The following is a 22766-nucleotide window of genomic DNA, read 5'->3' as shown; positions in this document are numbered from 1 at the left end:
GTGGTTGCTGGCACTCATTCACCTGTTTTTAACTGCCTGACCGCTCTCGCATTGAATATTAGGGGGCAGAAACTCTGTTTTGAATGGGCTGTTTCTCCCACAGAAATGAGACTTTTCCTTGTTTATTCCTGCAGTTAGCAAGGGGCAGCGTGGAAGTCTTCATAATTGCTGTGTTAGGTGTGTATTGTTTGACCATCTCAGAATGCGGATTTTTCCTATATTCACCCAGTTCTTAAAATAAGTACTTCGATAAATTCATGTAACCAAGAAGCTTGTGAAATACTTTGCACCCTGTTTGTGTCTTGGAGCTGAGACCACGGAACTCTTCACAGAGCATCTCCCACCAGTGTCCTGGCTTTATCTCTCTTTCAGACTAAAGAATTTGCTGAAGGTCACAACCTGAGGCCAAGCTGGATCTCGTGACTCCCAGTCTGGTGCTTTAATCACGGACCGCTCCTGCCTTACATGCTGTAAGAGGAACTGATTTTGATGCAACTAAAAGTCTCTTTGCGAATGTCTCTTTGTAGTTTGTGTATGGCTTTTCTGGTGTGAGTTAGCTGGGTAGTGCCCTGTGGGGAGAGACTGCACTGCAGTTTGTTAGGGAGCACGGGTTGTCTTTACTAATGACTTCAGGATGATGTCTTTAAAATAGTACTGCTCGGATGTTTTTCAAAGTAACCTTGATCTAGAAGTCAGTTTTTATGGCTCTCATTTGTACTAAAGTTTTAAAAAGTTAAGTCAGAAAAAATGCAGAGGAAAATAAAAGCAGTTTTTTCCACTACTTGTTTCCGAATGAGTAAACTGGGTTTGACAGAATCATGTGTATGGAGGCTGACTTTGAAAATCAAACGTAGCTGTAGCCCAGTTTTGATCAGGAGGATGGTACTGGACTAACTTGTGAAATGGAGGTTGTGAAGGAACACATCCTTAATTAAATACCCAGAATGCTAAATCAAATTAAAGATCTTGGGAGTTGTTGGTTTTCTTTCATTTCACATTATTTAGGATTTGTATACATTTTAGACCAATCAAGGCACTGGCAGCATTGTTTATAATTTGAAAAAAGATCTCACCTGTAAAATCTCTAAATAATCTCAAGTGTAAATTCTCTGAAGAAGCAAACATCACAAAGTGATGTTCCGTGCTTTAAGGAGCTTTTGTTCTCCCCGAGTGCTGACGGGCCGCTCGCCTCTGGGGAAGGCAGGTGTACCTGCATGCCCAAACTTCCCATCGCTAGCCTAGCCCTGAGTACTGCACCTCCTCTGAGATCTACGGCTGGAAGGAGAGTTTGTCATTGCTGTATCTTTTTCTGCTGTAAAGTGGTTTTGAAATCTGCTAATATGTACTGTAATCCAGAGGCAGACAGACTGAATGGAGCTGAGGCATGACTGTCCTCTGCTCTCAGCTCACTTTTATACCTCTGACGTGTAAAACCCCATCTTTGTATTTGCTTCAAGCTCACGTCGTGTAAGATCTGTACTCTTGCAGACTATGTAAAATACCAAGTGACTTTATAAAACGGAAGCTTCTGCACCCAGCAAAGCAGAAGTTGGGTCTTCTGGAGCACCTGAGTTTCCCTGATGCCTTCAGCTGTGGTGCTGCGCAGGGTGTGAATCCCAAAGCATCCACGTCCTTCTCGAAAAGTGCTGTCTGCAAGTAGTGCAGCTGCCAGATGTTTCAGCTTTTCTGTGTGCATGGCAATAGTGCGATCCTTGAATTCACAAGGGAGTTGGTTTTGTTTGGGGAGGATCTTATTTTCTTTTACCAAACGCAAACCTTTTCTAGTGCGGCTATTGTGCCGCAATTGTAAACCTTGCCTGATACCTATTTAAAAATCAAGTCTTCCTCACCTGCCAGGAACCAGCTAGCCATTGCTGTCGCCGCTGCTGCTAACAGTTTGGTTTGCAGTAGCTACAGAGGCAGGAGTAGAAACCTTCCCCTGGCCACCAGTCCCCTGCGATGGCAGCCGGTGCAGGCACCTCAGCTGGTAGCCACAGCCTCGCTGCGGAAAACTACTCAGGCCTTGGCTGGGGCTGCGTGGAGGGAGGGCGAGGAAGCAGGGAGCTGCTCACGACCCCCCATGGTACCCCCAGGGCCAGTGGGGAGGCTGCGGGCAGTCACGGTCACTGTTTTCCCTAGGAGGTTTGCATTGCAGGCACCGCTTTCAGTACTGCAAAGCGCATGAGTGTCTCCGAGTCCTCCTGGTAAGCTCTGGCATATTGTACAACCTCGTCTCTCCTTTAGTTGGGTGTGGTGTAAGTATCATAAAGCGAGAAATGACCAGAAAGCATCTCTAATCCCTATTTCATTTTACTACTCAATTATATTTTCTGTTGAGGGCAGGGCTCCAATGTTTTCCTGCTATCCAGGTTTTATTTTCCATTCTATTTAGTAGCATAGCAGAAAGAAAAGATTTCAGCCGTGGTGTTTCCCTCTGCTGGGCGCCTCACCGTGGTTTCCACTGGGTGTCAGCACGGCCCTGTGCTGGGCTGGGGTGGCAGGAGCCCTGCCAACTGCCACGGGCTTTCCCTTTGGCTGCACCCACTGCTGGAAAAACTAGGTTGGCTGCATAACCGGAGCAGGGTGCTGGCTGAGGAGCAGCTTTGCAATGATGGGATCACCCTGTGCAGGCACGAGAGGTGGGTGCGCTGAGAAGGGGCTGTTCTGTTGGAGGTACTGTTTCCTTCTCCGAGCAGAGCAACCGGTTGGAGCAGGAGGAGTGTTGAACGTGCCCTCCTCGTTCCAGTGCTCTCTAATTAGGGTTACATCTGGGATGGTGGGTCCCCTTTTCTGGAAGATCAGTGTGGATAACTTTTGTAGTATTTACTTTGAAGGTGTGAATGTGATAAGAGTGCTCCCGGAGAGGTGCTGTGCAGATAGGCATGCAGGAATCGGTGTGGGCTGGGCTGTGTCCGGCGCGTGTCACAGATCAGGGCTGCTCACCCTGTGCTTCTTTCCACTCTTTTTTTCCACATCTGATACACATCCTGGCTTCCCAAGTCCTTTATAAAATCCTTGGGCCTGCCACCCCCAGGCACCTCCTTCAGGCCCTTCCATTCTGTGTGATCAATGTTGGGTAAGAAGCAGCACCCCTGAGGGCAGTTCAGGTTTCAGGTGGGCAGAGGCATCCCCTGGATGCACCTTCTTCCCACCTGGTGCTGCCGTCGGGGACCCTGTGCCTCTCCCACCCTCCCTGCAGGTCACCTCGCAGGGACTGGGCAGCAGGAAAAAGCCTGTGCCCAGTCCTGCTGTGCAGCGAAGAGAATACGTCATTGGGGAAGGGGCCTGGGGATCCCCTGTCACCCTCTGCGGGAGAGCAGGAGCAGCTGGAGCCCTACACTGGGGTGTTAGATCTCGGTGCAGGGAAGAGGAAAGCACAGTCTCCCAGCCAGCCGTGGGAGCCAGCATCCCCTTTGCCGGGCAGTTGTGGCAAGGCACCGCTGCGTGCCAGGGCCTGCTGGATCTCGGGGGGGGCACCTGCTGGTGCTCGCTGGGACTCTGCTCACAGCAAACGCCGTTCCCCTCCAGGCCTGCTCCAGTACAAAGAGGAGAGCAGTTTGGCTGAAGGTAGTGCCAGGCGCTTTGAGATTCCTCCAACAGATTCTTCCCTTGGACAACTAAACATTGGAAAATCAAGATTGTGAAATACCACAATTGCATGGGCCTTTTGATGCTTGCATGCAACCATGTTTCTGTACGCTGACATACCTGGTTATGCTACGATGCACCCTCAGAATCATCGTTTATTTCTGCACCCAGCTGCGGCCTTTAATGCCAGCGTCAGGCCTCTTAGCTTGGACTCAGAAAGTTTTTATGTTCTGCAAGTCATAACAAACCTGCTCCCGAGCAGCCATGTCTGCCCCGTAGGAACACCAACAGCCAGCATTCAAGTCCCAACCAGCCGCCGGCTTCCACGCTCCCACACAAGCGCCTGGGAAAGCGGCACGTGCAGAAGCACTCGCAGCACCCGGAGAACCTGCGGAAGCCTTACATTGAAACACCCCACACCCTGCAGCCGTGGCTAGTGCACGTAGTAGTGGTGCAGTCATCCCAAGTGCCAGAGAGGGGCTCTGGCATCACCCCCACCTTACACTACCCCTCCAGGGGCCATCGCGGCTCCTCTTCCGCACTCTCTATGAGAACCAGTCTTGACTGTAGCTGCTGGTGCCTCTCTGTGCTGTGTGTAGCCTCTCTTCTTGCTGCCTTCTTGCTCCTTCCAGCCTCCCTGGTGCCTGTGTGGTGTCCTGCTTAACCAGGCTGGAGGTGAAGGGGGGGCTTGCCTTCTGCAGTGCCTGTTGCCACTGAAGCAGGCTGATGCCGGGCTGCATGGTGCAGGGCAGGTGTCTCCTTTGAAGGCCTGCCAGATAAGCACTGAGGTGGGAGAAGAGGTGCTGCTCACCATCGAGAGGGGGACAGAGTCTTTGCAGAGGGGCTGCAAAGTGGTGCCTGATCCCTGAACCCTGCTGAGGAACAGGCAATGAGCCCCACGTGGCGGCTCACTGTGCTGCCCCAGCTGTGCCCTGGGTGGTGGCACAGCTCAGCCTCGCAAGTAGCTTTATAGAGCAAAAGCAGCTGTAACAATGCCACCTTCCTGCCCAACAAATCAACTCTGTATTTTCAGAAGCAAAATTGCTGACTTCAGTGATAGGAGTAAGCTCCTGACTTTTTATTCCTGCTAGCTCTGGAGAGTGTAGGTAGGTAAAAGGAGACAGCTGGATTTGGGGCTTGATGGTGTGTTATTCCCAAATTGTTTGCAGAGTCCCAGCTGAAGGCAGCGGGGGTGAAACGGTGCCAGGGAGGATGGTGTTGGTGAGTGAGGTCACCGCAAAATGGTTTTGCTGGCAATGCTGTGAAGTAGCAGGGAGCCATTGGTGTAATTGGACGAGCAGAGTCTTTGTTGTCAGTGGTGATACGCAAAACAGATCCAGCTTTTAGCTGTTTCAGTAAAGACTGGGGAGGTTGCACGACTGGGACAGTTTCACTTATAAAACCTGCAGTGTTTGTTGTGGAATCGTTGAAACCATAAACACATGCTCCTGCGGTACCATGTTAGGGTTGGGTTTTGGGGCAGAAACGGTGCTCAAATGCCACCGGGCACTGCTGAGCAGCTCCTCGGGATGTGTGTGCTTCCCCTGGCAGCAGCCCCGTGCCGGGCAGAGGGCAGTAGCCGTGTTCGGTGTTGGCTTCGATGCCCAGCTCAGCGTAGGGCAGCACGTGCAGAGCGTGGGCTGGATGTGGCCCAGCTTTCACCTTTGAATGGTGGGTGCTGTGGAATGCCCTTGGCCAGGAGGGTCGCCGGGAAGTCCCGTGATCCCCCTTAGGTTTTGGAACTCCTCGTGTCCTTCTTTGCCTGCTCTTCCCTTGCCGAATTTGAAGCCTGCCATGCTGCCACCTCCCTGCAGCCCAGCGTGCAGAGGGCATTTCCACCTCGAGGAGCCTGTACCACCCGTGGCATGGCTTCTGGGGCTTGAAAAAAAAAGATACCTGTGAAACCTGCGTTTGCAGATTGGCTGTAACTTTAGATTCGCGCCAGCCCCCAACTGTGGGCTGTCACCGTGGAAAACTGGAGGCTGACGGCCTGTCAAAGCCGTGTGCGTTTTGTACGCTTTGGGATGCCATAGTTGTTAGTGTTGTTGTTTTGTGTTTTATTCAGTCTGCTCTACTGAGCTATAGTTTTGAGTTTTTCAACTTAAAAGCTGTTTTATTTCAAAAGAAATAGTAATGAGATACCCTTTTGAACCTTTATTCGGCTGCTAGCTGGGGTTCAGAGCTGCAGTATAAGCTGACTTTACATAACTGGAGCAAATAGGGAACTGTTTGCTGGGCGATTCCCGGGTGTACTTTTAGCAGTGGTGATTTAATTACATTTTACTCAGCAGGTGGTTCGTAAGTCCTGGATCTAAAAGAGTAAAAAAGATAGATTGGTGTTTAATTATCCCGGTTGAAGCTCCAGTTTAATGCCCAGCCACATACCTGCCAAGGCTGTTCTGAGCGCCTGCTGCATTGTAGCCTCGTTACCTAAAGCCTGTGGAAAGAAATAGGGCAAGGCTTTGAAAAATAGGGTTTTTCTAGGAAAGAGGGGCAGCTCTGCCTGTTTGCAGGTGTTTCTGTTACTATGAAGGAAAAAAATGCAGATGTTTGGCCTGCATGAGATGCACTGGAAATTTCGTGTTTTTCCCTGGCAAAGCACGGCTGGTGAGCATCCTTCTCTTTCAAACAAACCGAAGTCCTCAGTTTTCTGTGGAAAAAGGTGTTTTCCCAAAAGGACAAGCTAAGCCTTCCCACTGGTGTGTTTGCTTCATTCGTTTGTTGACGCTGCTGTTAATTACAGAGCCCTAGCCCAGCATCTGCCTATGCAAGCCCACAGTACCTGAAGAGGGCAGGCAGCTTTGCTCCCTCCTGTTATTAGTACCTTCTTCTCACTTCTGACAATTTTCAAACAGAGCAGGGGTAGGGGCAAACAAGTGACAAAGGGCAAGAGGTGACAACAAGTGCACGGTAGTGTGTGCTGTGGTGTTTTGTGGGCTGGACGTTGGTCCTCTCTGCGGGAAGCCGAGGGGTCCCGGTTGGGTTAGTGGCAGCTGCAATGGAAACTGTTCTAGTTGTCTGTCTCGCTGCGCCTTTCTGCTCCTGCAGCCTCCTTGTTGTTAAGAAGGGGAACATCAAGGCTACACGATGTGCTTGGGACTGAAAATAAAGACAAGAAATGCCGTGCTGCAGCCTTGCAGCTTGGGGGGCAAAGGGCAGGGTTGCGGGCTGGCGTCACTGGAGAAGACAGACAAACTTGCGAGCCCCTCGCTAGCCAGTGTGAAGCACAGGCACAAAAGCTTGCTGCTGTTATTAGACCAGCCAGCACAGCTGGAAAAAACACACCCCATCTGTTTTCAAGCACAGCTGTGCATATTTTCAGAGCACTTTCTGCAGGAAGGCTTTGCCTTGGCCACGACGGCCAGAGAAGGCTGTTGGTGGGATTGATTATCTTGTCTCTTTTTAGGCTGTGAGTCAGAGACAAGTGAGAGTTGCAGCCATGCCCGCAGCTGCTCTGGGGCTAAGGAATCTCTGTCATCATGAGCCTCAGGTCTGGCAAGCCCTCGTTCGGCGTTATCACTTGTGGGGGACCGAGGTTGTCACTCACTGTGTGTTCCTACAGCCAGCTCACCTCCTGCCTAGAACAGCACGAGATCACACCAGCCATGTTTTGTCTTAGGTGGTGACCTGACAAACTTGTTGGAACTTTGGTTTTGGTCTGTTTAATAGTGAATGAATAGCTGTGACTGTGCGTGCTGGGGGACACGAGAGATCCCGATGAGAAAAGCAGTGGGACAAGTTGGGCTCTCAGGGTATCTTTGCTTTCAGCTCAGGGCTGCCCACTGAGCATGAAGGCTTGTTTCCCAGAATTGGAGCGGTGCCCTCCCCAACTGAGCAGCCTTTTCTTTAGAGAGTGACTTAATTCTCCTGGGAGACATCCCTGTCCCAGAAAACCCTGCCCCAGGCTCCGCGGGCACGAAACCCCAAGTTCTGCAGAGCTGCGTACACCACCAATGTAAATCTGCAGAGTTTTCTGCAGTTTGTTGCTGTTGTCTGAAATCGAGTGTGCCCAATGAAAAATCCTGTGGCTCGAGATGGCCACAGCAAGCGTAGTTAATGGGGTAGGTTGCCAGGAACTCGGAGGGAAAACAGTATTACTGGGTGATGACCTAGTTGTTTGTAAATCTCTCTGTAGAAAAGATTTAGTAATCTTAGGAGGACTATTAAAGTAATGCTGTTTATGTTTGTTTGAAGATGAGGAAACACAGCAATTTAATTTTCAAATGTTATGGTTTGGGTTTGTTGGGGTTTTTTTAAACATCTCATTTATTAACAAAGCTAACCAGCTGGGAAAATAAGCACTGAAACTTTCCTAACGAGGTCATTTGTGTAGGATGGGAAGGGAGTACAGAGAAACTTAAACCTCTTCAGTGACAAAAGGGGTTTTGGGCCTGTAGCTTGGGGCTGCGGAAGGGAAGGCTGAGCAAAGTCGGCCTAGGCTTGCCACAGCGAAATGCGAGGAGAACGGTTTATCTTTTAATTTTGCAGTAACTGTTTTTTAACCTTGTATCTTTTTTTAAGAAAAAAAAAGTAACTCAATTAGAGGAATCAGCAAATGTTGAACTACCTTACTTCTCAGAGATACATGCATTACTTTATAAAAATAACTTGCTTTGGGTTGTTTGGGGTTTTTTTTCCACACTTCAATATAGTAAGTGAAAACTGTGGGGACTGGAATGGGAGTCTGGACTCAGTTTATAGTGGACCTGTGCTTTTGTGTCCATGTGAAACAGCTCCTTGTTATTCCAGAAATGCTTATTTTAAAGCACTCACAGTCAGTTTGCAGCGCGCCAGCAGTGTTCATTATCAAAGTCAGCAACTGCATTTATCAGCTCTAACAGTGCCTGTTGGAGGTTCTTGGTTGGAAGTGTCATTTTTCACGAGCTTGTGAGCCTGTTGGTTACAGGGAAGCTTTTGCAGCTGTGACTGTCTTCTGTGGGTCCTTCTGGGCAATACCTGCATGGCAGCGAAGCTGTTGGGTTCGTTCTGCCTGTGCCTGTCGCATGAGTCAATTGGGCACCTCAGCCCCAGGGTCCTGTGGAGGTTCTGGCCTGGTGCCCTGTGATGCCGGTGAGGAGGAGGCAGGGAGAGCAGGGTGAACGCAGTGCTCCTATCCTATGCTGGTATTCTCATCAAAACCAAACCCAGAAAAGGTAGGGTCTTCTGATTTCTCACTGTGTTCTTTGCAGAGTAAATTTCCCAAAGCAGCCAATAGTCTCGTATCTGTTATCTTTCCTTAAGAGTGCCGCCTAAACATAGGAAATTCCTTTTTAAATTCCTCTTCTACCATTTCAGTTCCACATAGCCAAGGCTCTGGTTTGTATTTGCACTTCTCCGACTTGGTGCCCGTGGGCTCGCTCTCCGTCCGGAGCAGGGTCATTTTCCTCAACTGCTGCAGGAGGACTTCAGATAGAAATGACAATCCTATAGCAAGAACATCCATCAGACATGGCAGCAGCACTTCTTCTTCGGCCTGGGGAAGGGTCGCTGATGTTTTTGGTGAGCCATGCCTCGCTTCGGACACCTAGGCATGGCTTTGCCTACCTGGGAGGACAGTCTGCAGCCCCACGTTGGGTGCCAGGGTGGGAGCTACAGCAGCGAGCGGCACCAGGGGCTGTGCTGGGGAGGCAGGGAGAAGCACTGCCTGCAAGGATGGTCCCGTTACCGTTCACAAAGGAGTCAAGCCTTGTTTACATGTTGAGCGGACGTCTCAGTGGGACTCTGCAGCCATTTGGCCTCAGCGACCGCCAGGATTAGGCGATGAAACCCAGATCCAGCAAAGCCCACAGTCTGGTAGTTTCCCTTTGCTTTCGGTGGGAAGGAGTCTCAAAACTTGGGCTCGACTGTATCAATGGTTTGGAGAGCAATAGGGCCAAGGTGCTATTTTTGTGTGCTGGAAGTGGGCTGCAGCAGCAGAGCAGCCATCCCCCTGCCCACTTCTCATGGCACTCCAGCAAAGGCAGGAAACGTCAAACAAAACCCACAAAATATGTGTCCTTTTATACTTCCTTTCTAGAAACTCCAGCTTAACAATTCACTTTTCAATAATTAAATTCTTCAAATTATCAGGTTAAATGCCTCAATAACAGAAGACTCCTGTTATGTTTCTAAATGCTGTTTAATGCACCCTGCTTGTGCTCCTACCTTGCCCAGTGTGGTGCATGCCTCGCAGACTCATTGACTTGGCCATCACTGACTTGGAATGGAAGAGGCCTTCTTGTTTGAGTCATGGCACTGCAGGGCTTCCATTGGAGGTGGTTAATGCACCCCATGGCCTTTGCCTTGAATTTCAGAGTGTTTTCACTTTGTATTTTACAAATGATATATCGTGCATTCAATACACACCTCCCGTCATCACCTACAGTGAGAAACATGCTCCAAGTAGCTTGCCCTTTCCCAGCAATAAAGCAAAATGTCCGAATATTAAACCTTTACAAACAGATTTATGACTGTTTCCAGACAAAGGTGTTTATGCTGTGTCACTTGGCACTCTTCCTCTTGAGTAATTTGCAGATTGAATCACTAAATGTGCCATAAAAATGCATTTTCGTATTTGGGTGCTACAAATATTAGTAATTCGGGATGCATGCACTGTGTATTTGCTATGGGGATATTACAGCTCTGTGACTAGCAGTAATTCAACTGCAATATGGTGGATCTGGGTTAATAACCAAGAGTTTGTGTCCTGATGTTGATACAGAGGGTATTTCGGACTCCCATGCATCTTAACTCTCCTCCTCACAGCTCAAGCATGCAAAGACTTCACACCTCCCTAGAGCAAACAACGCTCCCAAAACTCCATAGCTGCGGCTGTGCCCAGTAAGTAGCCGACAGTGCTGGGAGATGGCAGGCCCGCTCTGGCAAAACCATTGCCCATTCCTGGGAGCAGGGGTCTCATGCCTGGTGCTGCCTGGCCCTGCACAGTCACAGCTGCATCTCAGCTGCCCTGCGCTGACTCATGGTTTGGATTTGTCACCTCCCGCCTCGTTGTGCATGGATTAAATGAGGGCAGGAAGAGGCTTTCAGCATTGGAGGGTGAGCTGCTTTTGGGCAGACACTCCTGGCTCATTTCCTTCGTGCTGCTCTGATTGCAGCGCTGTGGAGCAGCAGGTGCCAAGTGGGGATGAGTGCCTGTGTCTTTGGTTAAGACAGTGCCGTAGAGGGAACACTGCTTTGCAGAGGAAAAATCCTATTGGCTTTTTTAGATTTTTGCATTAATTGCCCTCCCTGGGTGGTAAGCAGTGAAAATCATGTGTAATTCCATTTGTGGGTGACCTCTCTGGAGCACTGCGGGAACTTTGGGGGATTTTGGGGGGGATGAGGGGCTTGTGGGGAACTGGGGCAGCGGGTGACTGCCACAGACCGAGGCTTGGCTTACTGACCCAGCTGTTGTGGAGGCAAAGCAACCACGATTTACAAGCTGTCCTCCTGCACAGTCGGGGTGAGTCAGCCAGCGGCGTGTGCTGCCAGCCCGGCTTCCCTGGCCTCCATGTCACGGGCGTCTGCTCTGCTCAAATTTCCTCAACTTTGCTGCAGCTTTACTCGCGGTAGCTGCATACAGAGACCCTGGGTGGACATATTTAGAGGAGTGGAAGGTACACGCTTCAAATCCAGCCTGTCCCTGAAATGGCCGGTGCCTCGTCTGCTGCAGGGCGCTTGCTCGGAGCTGTGATCTTTAAACTGGCACACGTTTAAAGGTTCTAAAATTACAAAAGATCTTCTGTGATTTGCTCTGAAATCGGTTACTTGGAGCATACGCAGCATTTAAACTAGTTCTGGGTTTCATGCTTGTCTCCTGCTCCTGAATGCAGAGTTACTGGGAAAGTAGGTCAGTGAGATTAATAGGGGGGTGTTAAATGGCCACTCAGATTCATGCAGGTCAGAGAGATTCATGAGTGTATTTTTAATATTGTTCCAGGAAATAAGTTTTTCATTATATCTAATAACAATTAGGAAAGCCCCCCCTGCCTGCACATGAGCAGGAGGCGTTACCTGCCCCTTGGCAATTACTCTGCCCAAAGCCATTGTGAGGAAGGTCCCTGTGTCCCACTCCTGGCTGTTCCCCAACTGTGGCAGCATCCCCGTGCTGCTCTCGTTGCAGCTCGCCACCAGTGTTCGCTCTGCTCTGAAATGCCACTTGTTGCATGCAGCCTGATCCTGCTCTTGCTGGGCTTTGCCATCACTGGTGCTGATGTAGCTGGGAAAACCAGCAGGTCGCTTCATTTGTGATTCCCTACTGGGATGTTAGAGGAGCAGCAGAAGCCAGCCGTGAGCTGTAGAGCATGAAATACCAGTTAGCACACCACTTGCTGTGCTTCTCGCCAGTAGATCGCTGGGCTGCAGAGACAGCCGAGCACACCCCGTGCTGCGGGAGCGTGGGTCGGTGCATCACTCCTATAGAAAACGCTGAGGGTGCCACAGGGGGGGTGTGCGTTCTGCTGGCTGCGCGCTGCAGTTCCCAGCCAGCAGAAAGCACCCACAGGTGCCTGTGCTACTGTCAGAGGAGAGCTGGGGGGGGGGGGGGTATGGCAGCGTTTTGTGGGCACCCCACATCTACCGTGGGTGCCATCCGCTGGTGTGGGCTGTATTGGCCTGACACGTACCGGCAGTGAACTTCAAACCCAGGGCTGGCCTCTGCAGAGGGAGAGAAAAATTGTGAAAATTTGGGGCCTGCTGAGCATGACAGTATGTGCCAAACAGGGAATTGGTGCAAAACGACGCTGTTCCCAGCTAGCTGGGCAGGCACGGGCACCGGCTGGAAAAGCAGCGCTGCTACCCAGGCCGAGGCGTGAGAAACCTGAAGCCTACAAGGAAATGCTGTGTGCAGCGCTTGGAAAGGTCGCATATAGCTACGTTGGACTCGAGTCCCTGTAATGCCATGAATGATTTAAGCACAGCACCACGGAGCCAATTATTCTGGTGGATCTGCGGAAAACGAACGGCAGGGTTTGTGCACAGTCCCGCTAGAGACTGCGTGTGAGGATTGGCACGGAAAGGACCGTTTCACGGGCAAGGGCCGTCCTAAACCGGCTGCTCTTTGAACTCCTGGGTACCAGAGTGATTTAGCCATAGGCTCTTCCCTGCTGTGATGCCTGTAGGGGTATTCTTTTGAACACAATGCTGCACAGTTCTGAGCCTTTCCCTGCTCCTGCTGCTCCATGTGCAGGTACTGTCCTTCCAGCAGCAGTGGTTGGATGGGCTGGGAAACGGCCAGGGATGCTGAGGGCACACAGCAGGAAGGGTGCTGCAGGGAGACGGGGGCAAGGTGGCCTTCAGCGTGGCATGGGCGAAGGGACAGCTCATGGTGGTCTGATAAGCCAGGGCAGGCTCAAGCGTGCCATGTGAGTTATGTGTAGGTGAAGAAGCTGAGGAGCCACTGTGAGGTTAAGACCTCCAAATCCCGAGGGGTGTAAACGCTGTTGGAGCACTGACTTACAGCATGCAACCAGCGATATTTCAAGGGATGTGATGGAGGAACCTCGTTCGGGTCTTTCTTTCTCGGATTGCAGCTGAGCCTGGTGGGGAGCGTCCTCCCTTCTTGCTGGACACCACCCAAATGCCAGCCCCATCTCAGGACTGATGTTTTGCATTCTTATCCGGAGAAGGAAAGTCCTGGAGCAGCTCAGTTTTTTTCTGCCACCCCCCCATATATGGCCACAGGAGAGCAGACAGCAACCGGGAGCGTGTCTCTGAACTTTGCCTTCTTGTTTTCCTTTTCCTCTGACGTGTCATAAAGCTGCTGCTGGGCTGCTGCAGACCTGAAACGCAGCCCAGCCGAAGGAAGCCCTTTGGCTTGGGAAGAGCACGAGTCGATAAACCCATTAACACAGGGAAGGGTGAAGCAATAGGATGCACAAGAGCTCAATGCATTTTTTTCTGGAGCGTGTTTTGCAGGGCTTCATTTGCTGAGCTGCTTCTCAGCTGACAGCTCCTGTTGTGCAAAATAATATGAAAAAAAAAAGGCACTTTTTGCAACGTCATGGTTGCCTCTGTGTGTAAAAGCAGTTTAACGTGCCGTGCCACCTCCTGGAAAAATGATGCGCTTTCTTTCCAAACAGAACTTCACCGCTTCACTGAAAATGTCTGGCAAAACGGCTAGCACGACCAACAACATAGCCCAGGCCCGAAGGACTGTCCAGCAGTTAAGAATAGAAGCCTCAATAGAAAGAATAAAGGTGAGAGCACATCTTTCTTCACCCCTCCTTTTTTTAAAATTTTTCTTGGTTTTTTCCCCCTTCCAGCTGTAGGGCCGTAAGATAACAGAGAGTGTGTGGGTGCCTGTGTGCCCACAGTTCAGCGTTTTCCCCATCTCAAAATGTGACCACCACCTTTCAGCCCAACAAATCAGAACAAATCCCATTCTTGTGGCTGTTTGCCAGTAGTATCCTCAGGTAGCTCGGTGCTTTATGGACTTGTAGGAGAAGCAAAGCGCAATATGCAGTGCAAATCAAACAGAAGGCAGGTACGCGTTTCCAGTCTCATGCATATTGTGTGACTTGGTTCCATCCTTCGGCCGGCTGAATGCTGCACCTGCAAGGACAGTGGATGTACGGCCACTATGAAAAAAAGAAGGTAGCAGACAGTGGATTTCTTTAACTGATGGCAGAAAGGAAACCAAGGTTTTTTTAGGATATTTGCTACATTAGTAGTGTTGCCTTCTAGGGTTTTGGGTTGCTGCCCAGCCCCATTTGAGGTCCAGCAGAACCAACTTCCAGGCTCACAGAGCAGCAGTGCCCTTCCTCAGGCAACAGGGTGTCGGGAGCGGGGCTGTGCAAGGAGGGTGCCTGCACAGCGTTCCCGAAACGTCTTGTCATTTACTGTCCCCAGCTTTCTAGAGGAGAAGTTCCTCGTTACAGACCTACTGTATTATTTTGAATCTTCTCCTGTTTATTTTTAGTCTTCTGTAGAAGCCGTGTAGGAGCCAGGCAGGACTTTTGCCTGGTGTCACAAACTAACCCCAAGGAGCACCGGGGTCCATCTTTTTCTCCTCCTTGCAGATGAAGCCGGAGCGAGCCGGTGGCAGCGTGTCTCTGCAGGAGACGGGGCCCTCTGGGTACCTCTCTCATCCCACGCAGGGACTTTATACCTGTCAGCAGCTCTCAGCATGTTTGATCACGTTACCATGGGAAATACCATTTTATGGGTTTTTTCTTTCCGCTATCTTCCGCAGGTGTCAAAAGCGTCAGCAGACCTAATGCTCTACTGTGAAGAACACGCCAAGAAAGACCCGTTGCTAATGGGCATACCTGCTTCTGAGAACCCTTTCAAGGACAAGAAGACCTGCATTTTGTTATAGGAGAGCAGCAGCTCCTCCGCAGCCCTCCTGGGCAAAGCCAGCCACCGGCGGGCACGTAGGCAAATACTCTGTAAGGTACCAGCTATTAACTGTGTAAGAGCCGCCGTTCTTTTACCAAGCATATAAACGATTTCTTAAGCTTTCTAAAGCATTTCTTCTGTTCCCTATCTTTATTAGGAAGCCAGGTTTCAGATTGAATTAACTTCTTTCTTGTCCAAGGGGATGGGGTCTCTGTCAAGCCCATGTGAGCCCTGCTGCAGTGGGATGGGCAGGGCAAGCCAGGGGTCTTGTCCTCTGTGGGCGCGGGTCCCGGTTTCACTGCTCACAAACAAGACCAAAGTTGCCTGAGCTTCGCTGACAGAGCAGAGGCAAAGGTGTAGAAACCTGATTGAAACATCCCTGTGGGTTGTTTTTTCTAAATTATGGGGGGGGCGTACCTGTGTTGGCCACATGTGTTTATGCACCGATGCCTTTAGAAGTGCATTATCCAGCAAAACCTACCTTGAAAAATGATTGTAGCAACTGCTGGTGAGCTCCGGGGAGCCGTGCCTGCAACCTCCTTACACCGGCTTCTCTTGACAGGGGTTTTTAAGTGTGAAACCTAAAGTGTTAAGAATGGGAGATCTGCAGATTTATTTTCCTGCTTTTTAGGAGGAGTTGGAAAAAGCAGCATTTCCACCTGTGATTCTGCTGCTCTGCATTTTCTTCTCTAATTAAAGATCTGTGTTAGTATAAAAAATCCACCCTGTCAAAAGAAGGAAAGGCTGCAAGGTAGTGGTGCCCGGGCTTTGTGCTGAGCGTGGTTCCATCACTCGAGGTCCCAGTTATATTTTGTGGAGTCGGAATTTGGCTCTTTTTTTAAAAATTCGTTTTTAAAGGGGGGAAAAAATGCCAAATTATATCCAGACTGTGGTTATGCAGGTATCATTGGAGGGCCTTTCCATCACATAAGTGTTTTTATACATATACATAATAAAAAAGTCTTTCTCTGTGTGTGTGTGTGTATATTTATATAAAAACTTTAATAGCGTGTTTATACAGGCATTGTGTATTAACAGAAAACTTTGAAAGGATTGAAAATAATACTGACTTCAGCTGGCTACAGATGTCTTTGTAGCCAGTGGCTCGGAGGTTGAAGTTGGGATCTGCCAAAACTGTGCATTTCTGTAATGATAATTACAGAATTTAGTAACCACTTGTAATTTACTGTCTTACGTTGCGTATTTGTCATTTCTATATTAAATTATATACACACTTGATATATATTGAGGAATTACATCTTTGTTTAACAAGCTTCTTTAACAAACAGTTCAGAGTGACGGGCTCCCTCCATCACTCCCCTCCTACGAAGCCCTTGGTGTTTGCCAAGCCGATGTTGAGCATGCCCTGGCTGTGGCCGTGCCTCTGTCCCAGCCCCACAGCCAAGTTAAATGTATTTTTCAACTTTTTCCGTGCAATTTTGACATCCTTGTGGTGCTGGGGCAGGATTTATGCCAGCATCTACTTCATGCTTGCTTAACAGCCAGAGAACAAAAGAATTGATTGTAGGTGGCCGCGATCACATCGGCGATCAGAGGTGTAGGATTAAAAACACCATGCCAGGGATTTTTTTCAAGTGCCTTCTCAGTTTTAGGTAGAAGACGAGATCATCAGCTAACTCAGCACCACGCAGCTGCCTGCTTCTGACATCATTTAGCATATAGATTTTCGGTAAACTACTTTTTAAACGCGATACATAAGGACATGTGTAAACTCGAGCAGTTCGGTTAGCACTTTGCTCTTTTGCTATAAATACTCCTGTGAAAGAAGAGGAATTGTAAAATTTGGGGGAAATACAGACTCTGCCCTAGTAGAATGAAAAAAGGAGAAATGAGACTGCCTGCATCCACAGCTGCTGGGGGAAACCCACAGAGGTGGCATGGTGGGGTGGCACAGGCGTGCTGCTGCGCTGCATCACCATGCTACCCCCCTCTTGTATCCAGTGAACCTAATCCCACTCCAGAATGGGTATTTATGCTTTTTTTTCCACATAAATTAAGCAGCCAGCTTGTTATTTTGTGGTTTTTTCTCTGGATTTTCTAATTTGACTCTTTAATGCCGTGTTGCATTAAAGGGAGAAGGGCTGGTTGGTGGCTTGGAGACCAGGCTTTTGCTAAAATAGCCTCTTGCTGAAATATTTCTGCTTTTTCAATGCTCCCAGCTTGTTGTCGTTCATTTTCCTTGGCCTCCTGGAGCTGGTGAGCTGCGAAGGTTGGACTCGCTGCTGCTGCATTGGTACATTGCTGGGTGTTTCCTCTGTGGGAAGGCGGGTGGTGGGCTCAGGGGTGACCTGGTGCAGGTGGGACCGGTACCCCCTGCTCCTGACCCCTCCTAATCTGCCAAGGGTCCCCAAAAGAACCTGGCTTTCCCCTAGCCTCAGGTGACAGCAGGACAACTCTCTTGCAGCCTCCAAGGTGGGATGGTCAGGGTGCACCTACCAAGACCCTGAAGCGTGCTTGCCGGTCATGTTTAAGTCTTGTCTCAGGCAGGACCTGTTGGCATCAAAAGAGGGGGAAAAATGAGATCTGCTGAGGTCTGCTCATGGTTCTTCTGGGCTGGGCAGCAGGAGGGTTTGTTTGGATGAGCACTGCAGCAGGGGTGAGCTGCAGGACACCTCGGCCCTGGAGCAGTGACAGAAGCTGGGTGTTCCTTATTGCAAAAAAAAAAAAAAAAAGTTTAGATTTATTAAAGACCCTTGGTAAAGCCTTGGTTCTGCTGGGAGATTATTTTGGTTTTCTTTTTTATTACTTTCCACATCCTTTGTCCCCAGGCAGTCCTGACCCATCCCTTATCTGGCTTAGCTCAGCGTGCCTGGTGCGGGGCTATCATCCCCATCCCCAAAATGTGTGTCCCCTGGGGCTGTCCCCTGGGGGCTGCGGCCGGGCCGCTCCTCACACTGCACTTTGTCAAAAATGATCAGATTTTGCTTGAACTTGTCACTCTCATCTCAGTGGCAGTTGGTTTTGAGACTGCAATGCAATTAAGCCCCAAACCAGCGCCCGTTTCAAACGAGGAGTGCAGTGATCGCAGGGCAGAGCAGCATCTCAAGTCCGGCTCTCCAGGCCCTGCTCTGGAGTCTGAAAACATCCCGTCACCATGTGCTTGGCTGTTTACTCCTCCTTTTGGCTGGTTCTTGGAATTAACGTTCTTCCACGTACGTGTTGTACACCCCTCCTGGTGGGGGCTGCTGGGCTCCGGTCCGGCTTTGCCCCTGGCCCCAGGACCCGTTTCTGGCTGCAGCTGCTCAGGGGGCGATGGTCCCTCTTGCCTGAGTGTTTTTGGGAGGGTGTAGCGCAGGGCCCTGTCACCCGCCCTGTGGCAGCTTTGCGCTGTGTCTGGCACTGTCCTCGGGGACATGGGATGGGAGCAGGACGGCGCAGCAGCAGCATCACCATCGGCCCATGGTGGCATGCAGGGGCTTTGCCCACAGACATCACGCTCGCTGCCCACCACAGCATGCAGCCGGGAGGAAAAAACGGGTGAGCCCCAGCAGCAGCCACTGCCAAGGTCGGGTCAGGCTCAGAGACGGTAGCTGCAGAAAAAAGGGAGTTTTCTGAATGCAGTAATTTCAGCTTCAGTAGTGCAGCTTTTCAAAAGTAAAGACGCACACAGAGTTGATCTGCTGGCTGTTGCTTCAGTGCACACATATTTAAAAATCCTCTTTCTGTGGCATGTTACTTCAGCAGCACAAATGTCAGATACTGAGGAAAACAAAATTTAACCCTGTCTGATCATAAACACATGCAAATCCAGCGCTGGGGATCTTTTCCCCTCCTCTGCCGTCACATGCCGGCTGCTCCCTTGCTCTTTCCCGAGTGTGTAACAGAGGGTGGGTGGATCAATTGCAGTTTTAGAATTAAAATTAATGGCAAGTATTTGCAATTTTACCAAATTCTACCTTGAGCAGAACCCCCCTGAACACCTGGTTTCTCTCCCAGCCCCTGTCCCCACACTACAAACCGCCCGCAGGCAGCCCTGGGTGTACATGGTCCAGTGCGCGCCCCTGCACCCAAATGCTCCTTTTTTCCCCCCCAAAACCAGCCAGCTCTGAGGAGGGGGAAGATGTCCCCACCTGGCCAGGAGGCCCCATGCCGGAGCGTGCTGTCCCATGCATCCAGCAAGCGGCAGAACTGGTCCAGCCTCACCGCCCTGGCTGGGCTGGCACCCGCAGGGCACCAATACTGCTGGGGACAAAGTGACACCCCACTACCACCACCCCCCACTGCTGCCACTGCTGGGGCGCACAGGAGGGCTGCGGGGTGGCATCCGAGGCGGGTGCCGTGAGGCAGCGTGCCGGGGTGTGGCACACATGCAATTAGGGAAGGCTCGATGTAGGTCACCGGCGTCGCACTGTCCTCCCCCGGGCAGCACTGGGGCGAGGGAAGCTGTTTTCCTGTTCTCTTGGGGCCTGGAGAGAGACTTCTGCCCCATGGAGTGCTGCATTTTGTGCACCAGCGTATCTACATAATTGAAAGAGGAGCCTGGCAGAGAAAGCTCCCAACCCTGGGGAGCACTGGGCGGGGGGAGGCCACAGGGAAGAAATCCAGGAGGGTTTGCAGCAGCCTGTGGTGCAACACCTGGGCAAACACCTTCTTGGGAAAGGAAACACTGGGTCAAGTTTTACTCCTCTGAGGAATCAGGTTCCCCACCTTCCAAGAAGAGTCAGGCTCTGCCAGAGTCTCTAAAATAATGCTTCCTCCCCATTTTTCTTTTAAATTCTGCTTTGTAAGTGCAGCATTCAAGAAAAATAAATAACATTTCCAACATTTCCTGCAGCGCATCAGCTGCTTTTCCATTTAATGGCTTGGGAGGGGCCAGGAATAAACCACACAGGACCAGTGCAACAGGACCTTGCCCATGGCCAGGACAAGGAAGCAGCTGCCAAATGAACCCTTTTGACTAATAAAACAGGGTAAGGAACTAAAACCCAGGACCAAGGGTTTGAGTTGAAACTTTATTTCAAAAAAACAAAACAAAAAACAAAAACAAAGCCAACCCCCCCCCCAAAAAAACACTACCCCCTTTCAAACCATTAGATGAATGTAGCTGCTTTTAACAGCCGACTGTTAAAAGACATGTGGTTGCAGACCAACTGCTTACAGGCATTTTGGTTCTCGAACCTCCGAGTATAAATAATTTTTTTGTCAATATCATAAAATAACTTATAATATATCTTAGCATAAAAACTTGAGAATTAACATCCCCAAAATACAATAAAATTGTTTGTAAAATGTTTCGATTAACCTTTTTGCTCTTTAAGGTATTTAAACTGGAAACTTATGTTGCACTTTAAAAAACCAAAACACAACTGTGAAGGGTATTGGGGGTTTTGGGTCAGTATCCTGGCACCCCCACGTCAAGCAGGGCTCCTTCCTCTGGAAAGGCAAGTGCTGCTCTTCACTTCCACACTCATCCTCAACGCCTCTGAGTCACTTTTCTTCAGTCCCACCAACACGGAGTTCAGCCTCCCCCCTCTTTGACATCGTGTTTGTTTTATTTTTTCCTTTTTTTGTTGGGGTTTTTTTTTTTTCCTTCTTTTTCCTCCCCCCTCCCCCATAATCCTGGCACCAGAGCAGGGAGTTAATTCCTGAGCAACTGCTAAAGTATTGCAAAACTTCAGTGCAATTGGGTTCCGCTGGGTTTTGGGCCGGCGCAGTCACCGCTCGGGGAGGTTGATCACCGGCACCCACTGATCCATGTAGCGACTCTCCCGGCAGAAGCACATCAGCTGACTCAGCGCTGGATCCTTCCACTGGGAGGCATGGGGGTTCTGGAAAGAGAGAGACGAGGAAAGCGCTTGAACAGAGAAGCGAAAACAACCCCCACTGAAAGAAAAAAAAAGAAAAAAAGCACAGCAGAAAACCCAGGAGCATGAATCATCTTAAATTGCCACTAAGGCAAACAAACCAACCAACCCCAGAACCGCGCGAGGAGTTTCACAGCCTTGGACTCTGGGGTAGACCAGGAAAAGAAAAGGGGGGAAAATAAAGTTAAAAAAAGTTTATTTGGGGCCTTCAAAAAAAAAAAAAAAAGTTTATTTGGGGCCTTCAAAAAAAAAAAAAAGTTTATTTGGGGCCTTCAAAAAAAAAAAAGTTTATTTGGGGCCTTCAAAAAAAAAAAAAGTTTATTTGGGGCCTTCAAAAAAAAAAAAAGTTTATTTGGGGCCTTCAAAAAAAAAAAAAGTTTATTTGGGGCCTTCAAAAAAAAAAAAAGTTTATTTGGGGCCTTCAAAAAAAAAAAAAGTTTATTTGGGGCCTTCCAAAAAAAAAGTTTATTTGGGGCCTTCCAAAAAAAAAAGTTTATTTGGGGCCTTCCAAAAAAAAAAAGTTTATTTGGGGCCTTCCAAAAAAAAAAGTTTATTTGGGGCCTTCAAAAAAAAAAGTTTATTTGGGGCCTTCAAAAAAAAAAAAGTTTATTTGGGGCCTTCAAAAAAAAAAAGTTTATTTGGGGCCTTCGCTGGTCCCATGGGTCTCCCTCCAGTTCCGTGAGACCCCTGCCAGCCCTGCGGGCCCCTCACCGTGCTGGCCCGCTCGCCGGACAGGGGTGGGAGCCCCGAGCGAGGGCCGCTGCCGCCGCCAGCGTGGCCCAGGCGTGACGGGTCCCGGTTTGACCAAGTGACATTCTGCAGCTGCGCTGGGTTCCAGGCTTCGCGGGCGGAAAAAGCCGCGTATTCGCCATCGCGGACTGGAAGGACAAGCTATGCCCTTACAGCTGGGCCGCTCCAAGAACCCGCTGCCCCTCTGCAGCCCACCCCGGGGGATGGGGGGCCAGCAAGAGCCGGTGGATAACGAGCTACCGGCGGGTTCCCCGGGCCTCACCGTGACGAGGACGCAGTGGAGGTCGGCGGGGGGCTCGGGGCCGGCAGCAGGCAGAAGGAGCTGGGCCAGCCGCGCCGGGTTGCTGACGCGGAGGATGTTGATGTCGTTTTCGCAGCAAAAAGCTTGAATTAAGGTAAAATGGATCTGCAAGGCCGCGTCTCCCGCTTCTTCCTCGTCGGCCGCCAGCAAACACAGCACCACGTTGTCCGGGTCCCTGAGGGGACAGCGGCGGTCACCGGCGGGGAACGACACACCGGGGGGGGGGGGGGGGGGGGGGGGGGGGGAAGAAGGGGTCACTCACACGTTGAGCAGCTTGGCGGCCTCGTAGACACCGAGGGTGAGGCTCCGCTGGCTCAGCGCCTTGCTCAGCACCTCCTCCAGCGCGTCCCCCGCCTGCTCCATCCTGCCCCCGGAACAAGCACAGACAAGCCGCCGTTCGCTCCGACACCCCTCCGCCTCGCCTCGCCTCCCCGTCCCCTTACCGGTACCCGTACCTCCCGGCGGTGCGGTGGTCCCCAGGCAGCTCCTCCAGAGTCATAGTGCGGCCACGGGCAGGGCCGGTGCCCGGCGCTCGGCCCCCACTTGCCGCTCCGCGCCGCCGCCGCTTCTGCGGGACAAAGGCGCCCCCGCGGGCGTTATCGGACCCGCGCCCAGCCAACCCACGCCGGCTATATTTGCATATCGGCCTTCTATTGGTTCATGCAAATTATCCCCTCCCCTTAGAACCAGCAGCCACCACCCCTCTCTGCTTTCCCCGCGCCGCGGTTACCGGCCAGGAGAACCGGCGGGGCGGCGTCTGCTGATTGGCCCGCGGGGGGTGGGTGGGTGGGGCCTGTGAAGAGGGGCGGGGCGGCGGGGAGTGCGAGCAGCGCGTGCCGCGGGGCCGGGGCGGGCAGGGCCGGGGCGGGGCGGGTGTCCCGTGTCCCTGTCCCGTGTCCCCATCCCGTGTCCCCCACCCCCGCGGGAACGGGTGGGGACGGCTACGGCGGGAGGGACACCCAAAAACGTAAAAACAAAGAGGGTGA

General features: G+C 50.8%; 2 protein-coding genes across 2 annotated transcripts; one reads left to right on the top strand and one right to left on the bottom strand.

Annotated features, from left to right (window-relative positions):
• Nucleotides 1-13667: 13667 nt before the first annotated feature.
• On the top strand, nt 13668-14884 carry GNG12 (G protein subunit gamma 12). Its single transcript, XM_009957533.1, has 2 exons — nt 13668-13763; nt 14759-14884. The coding sequence occupies exons 1-2, from the start codon at nt 13668-13670 to the stop codon at nt 14882-14884; spliced, it is 222 nt and encodes a 73-aa protein (XP_009955835.1).
• A 5054-nt stretch (nt 14885-19938) lies between these two features.
• GADD45A (growth arrest and DNA damage inducible alpha) lies at nt 19939-22279 on the bottom strand. The gene is made up of 4 exons (XM_086462796.1): nt 22236-22279; nt 22043-22144; nt 21742-21955; nt 19939-20693 (listed from the first exon to the last, which is right to left on the bottom strand). Exons 1-4 carry the CDS (start codon nt 22277-22279, stop codon nt 20580-20582), a joined length of 474 nt encoding a protein of 157 aa, XP_086318922.1. The 3' UTR covers nt 19939-20579.
• Nucleotides 22280-22766: the final 487 nt, after the last annotated feature.

This window comes from Leptosomus discolor, chromosome 3, assembly GCF_034619465.1.
Source record: "Leptosomus discolor isolate bLepDis1 chromosome 3, bLepDis1.hap2, whole genome shotgun sequence".
In the NCBI taxonomy this organism is placed as follows: Eukaryota; Metazoa; Chordata; class Aves; order Leptosomiformes; family Leptosomidae; genus Leptosomus; species Leptosomus discolor.
The sequence above is the reverse complement of the archived record's forward strand: the minus strand, read 5'-3'. Positions and strand labels throughout refer to the sequence as shown.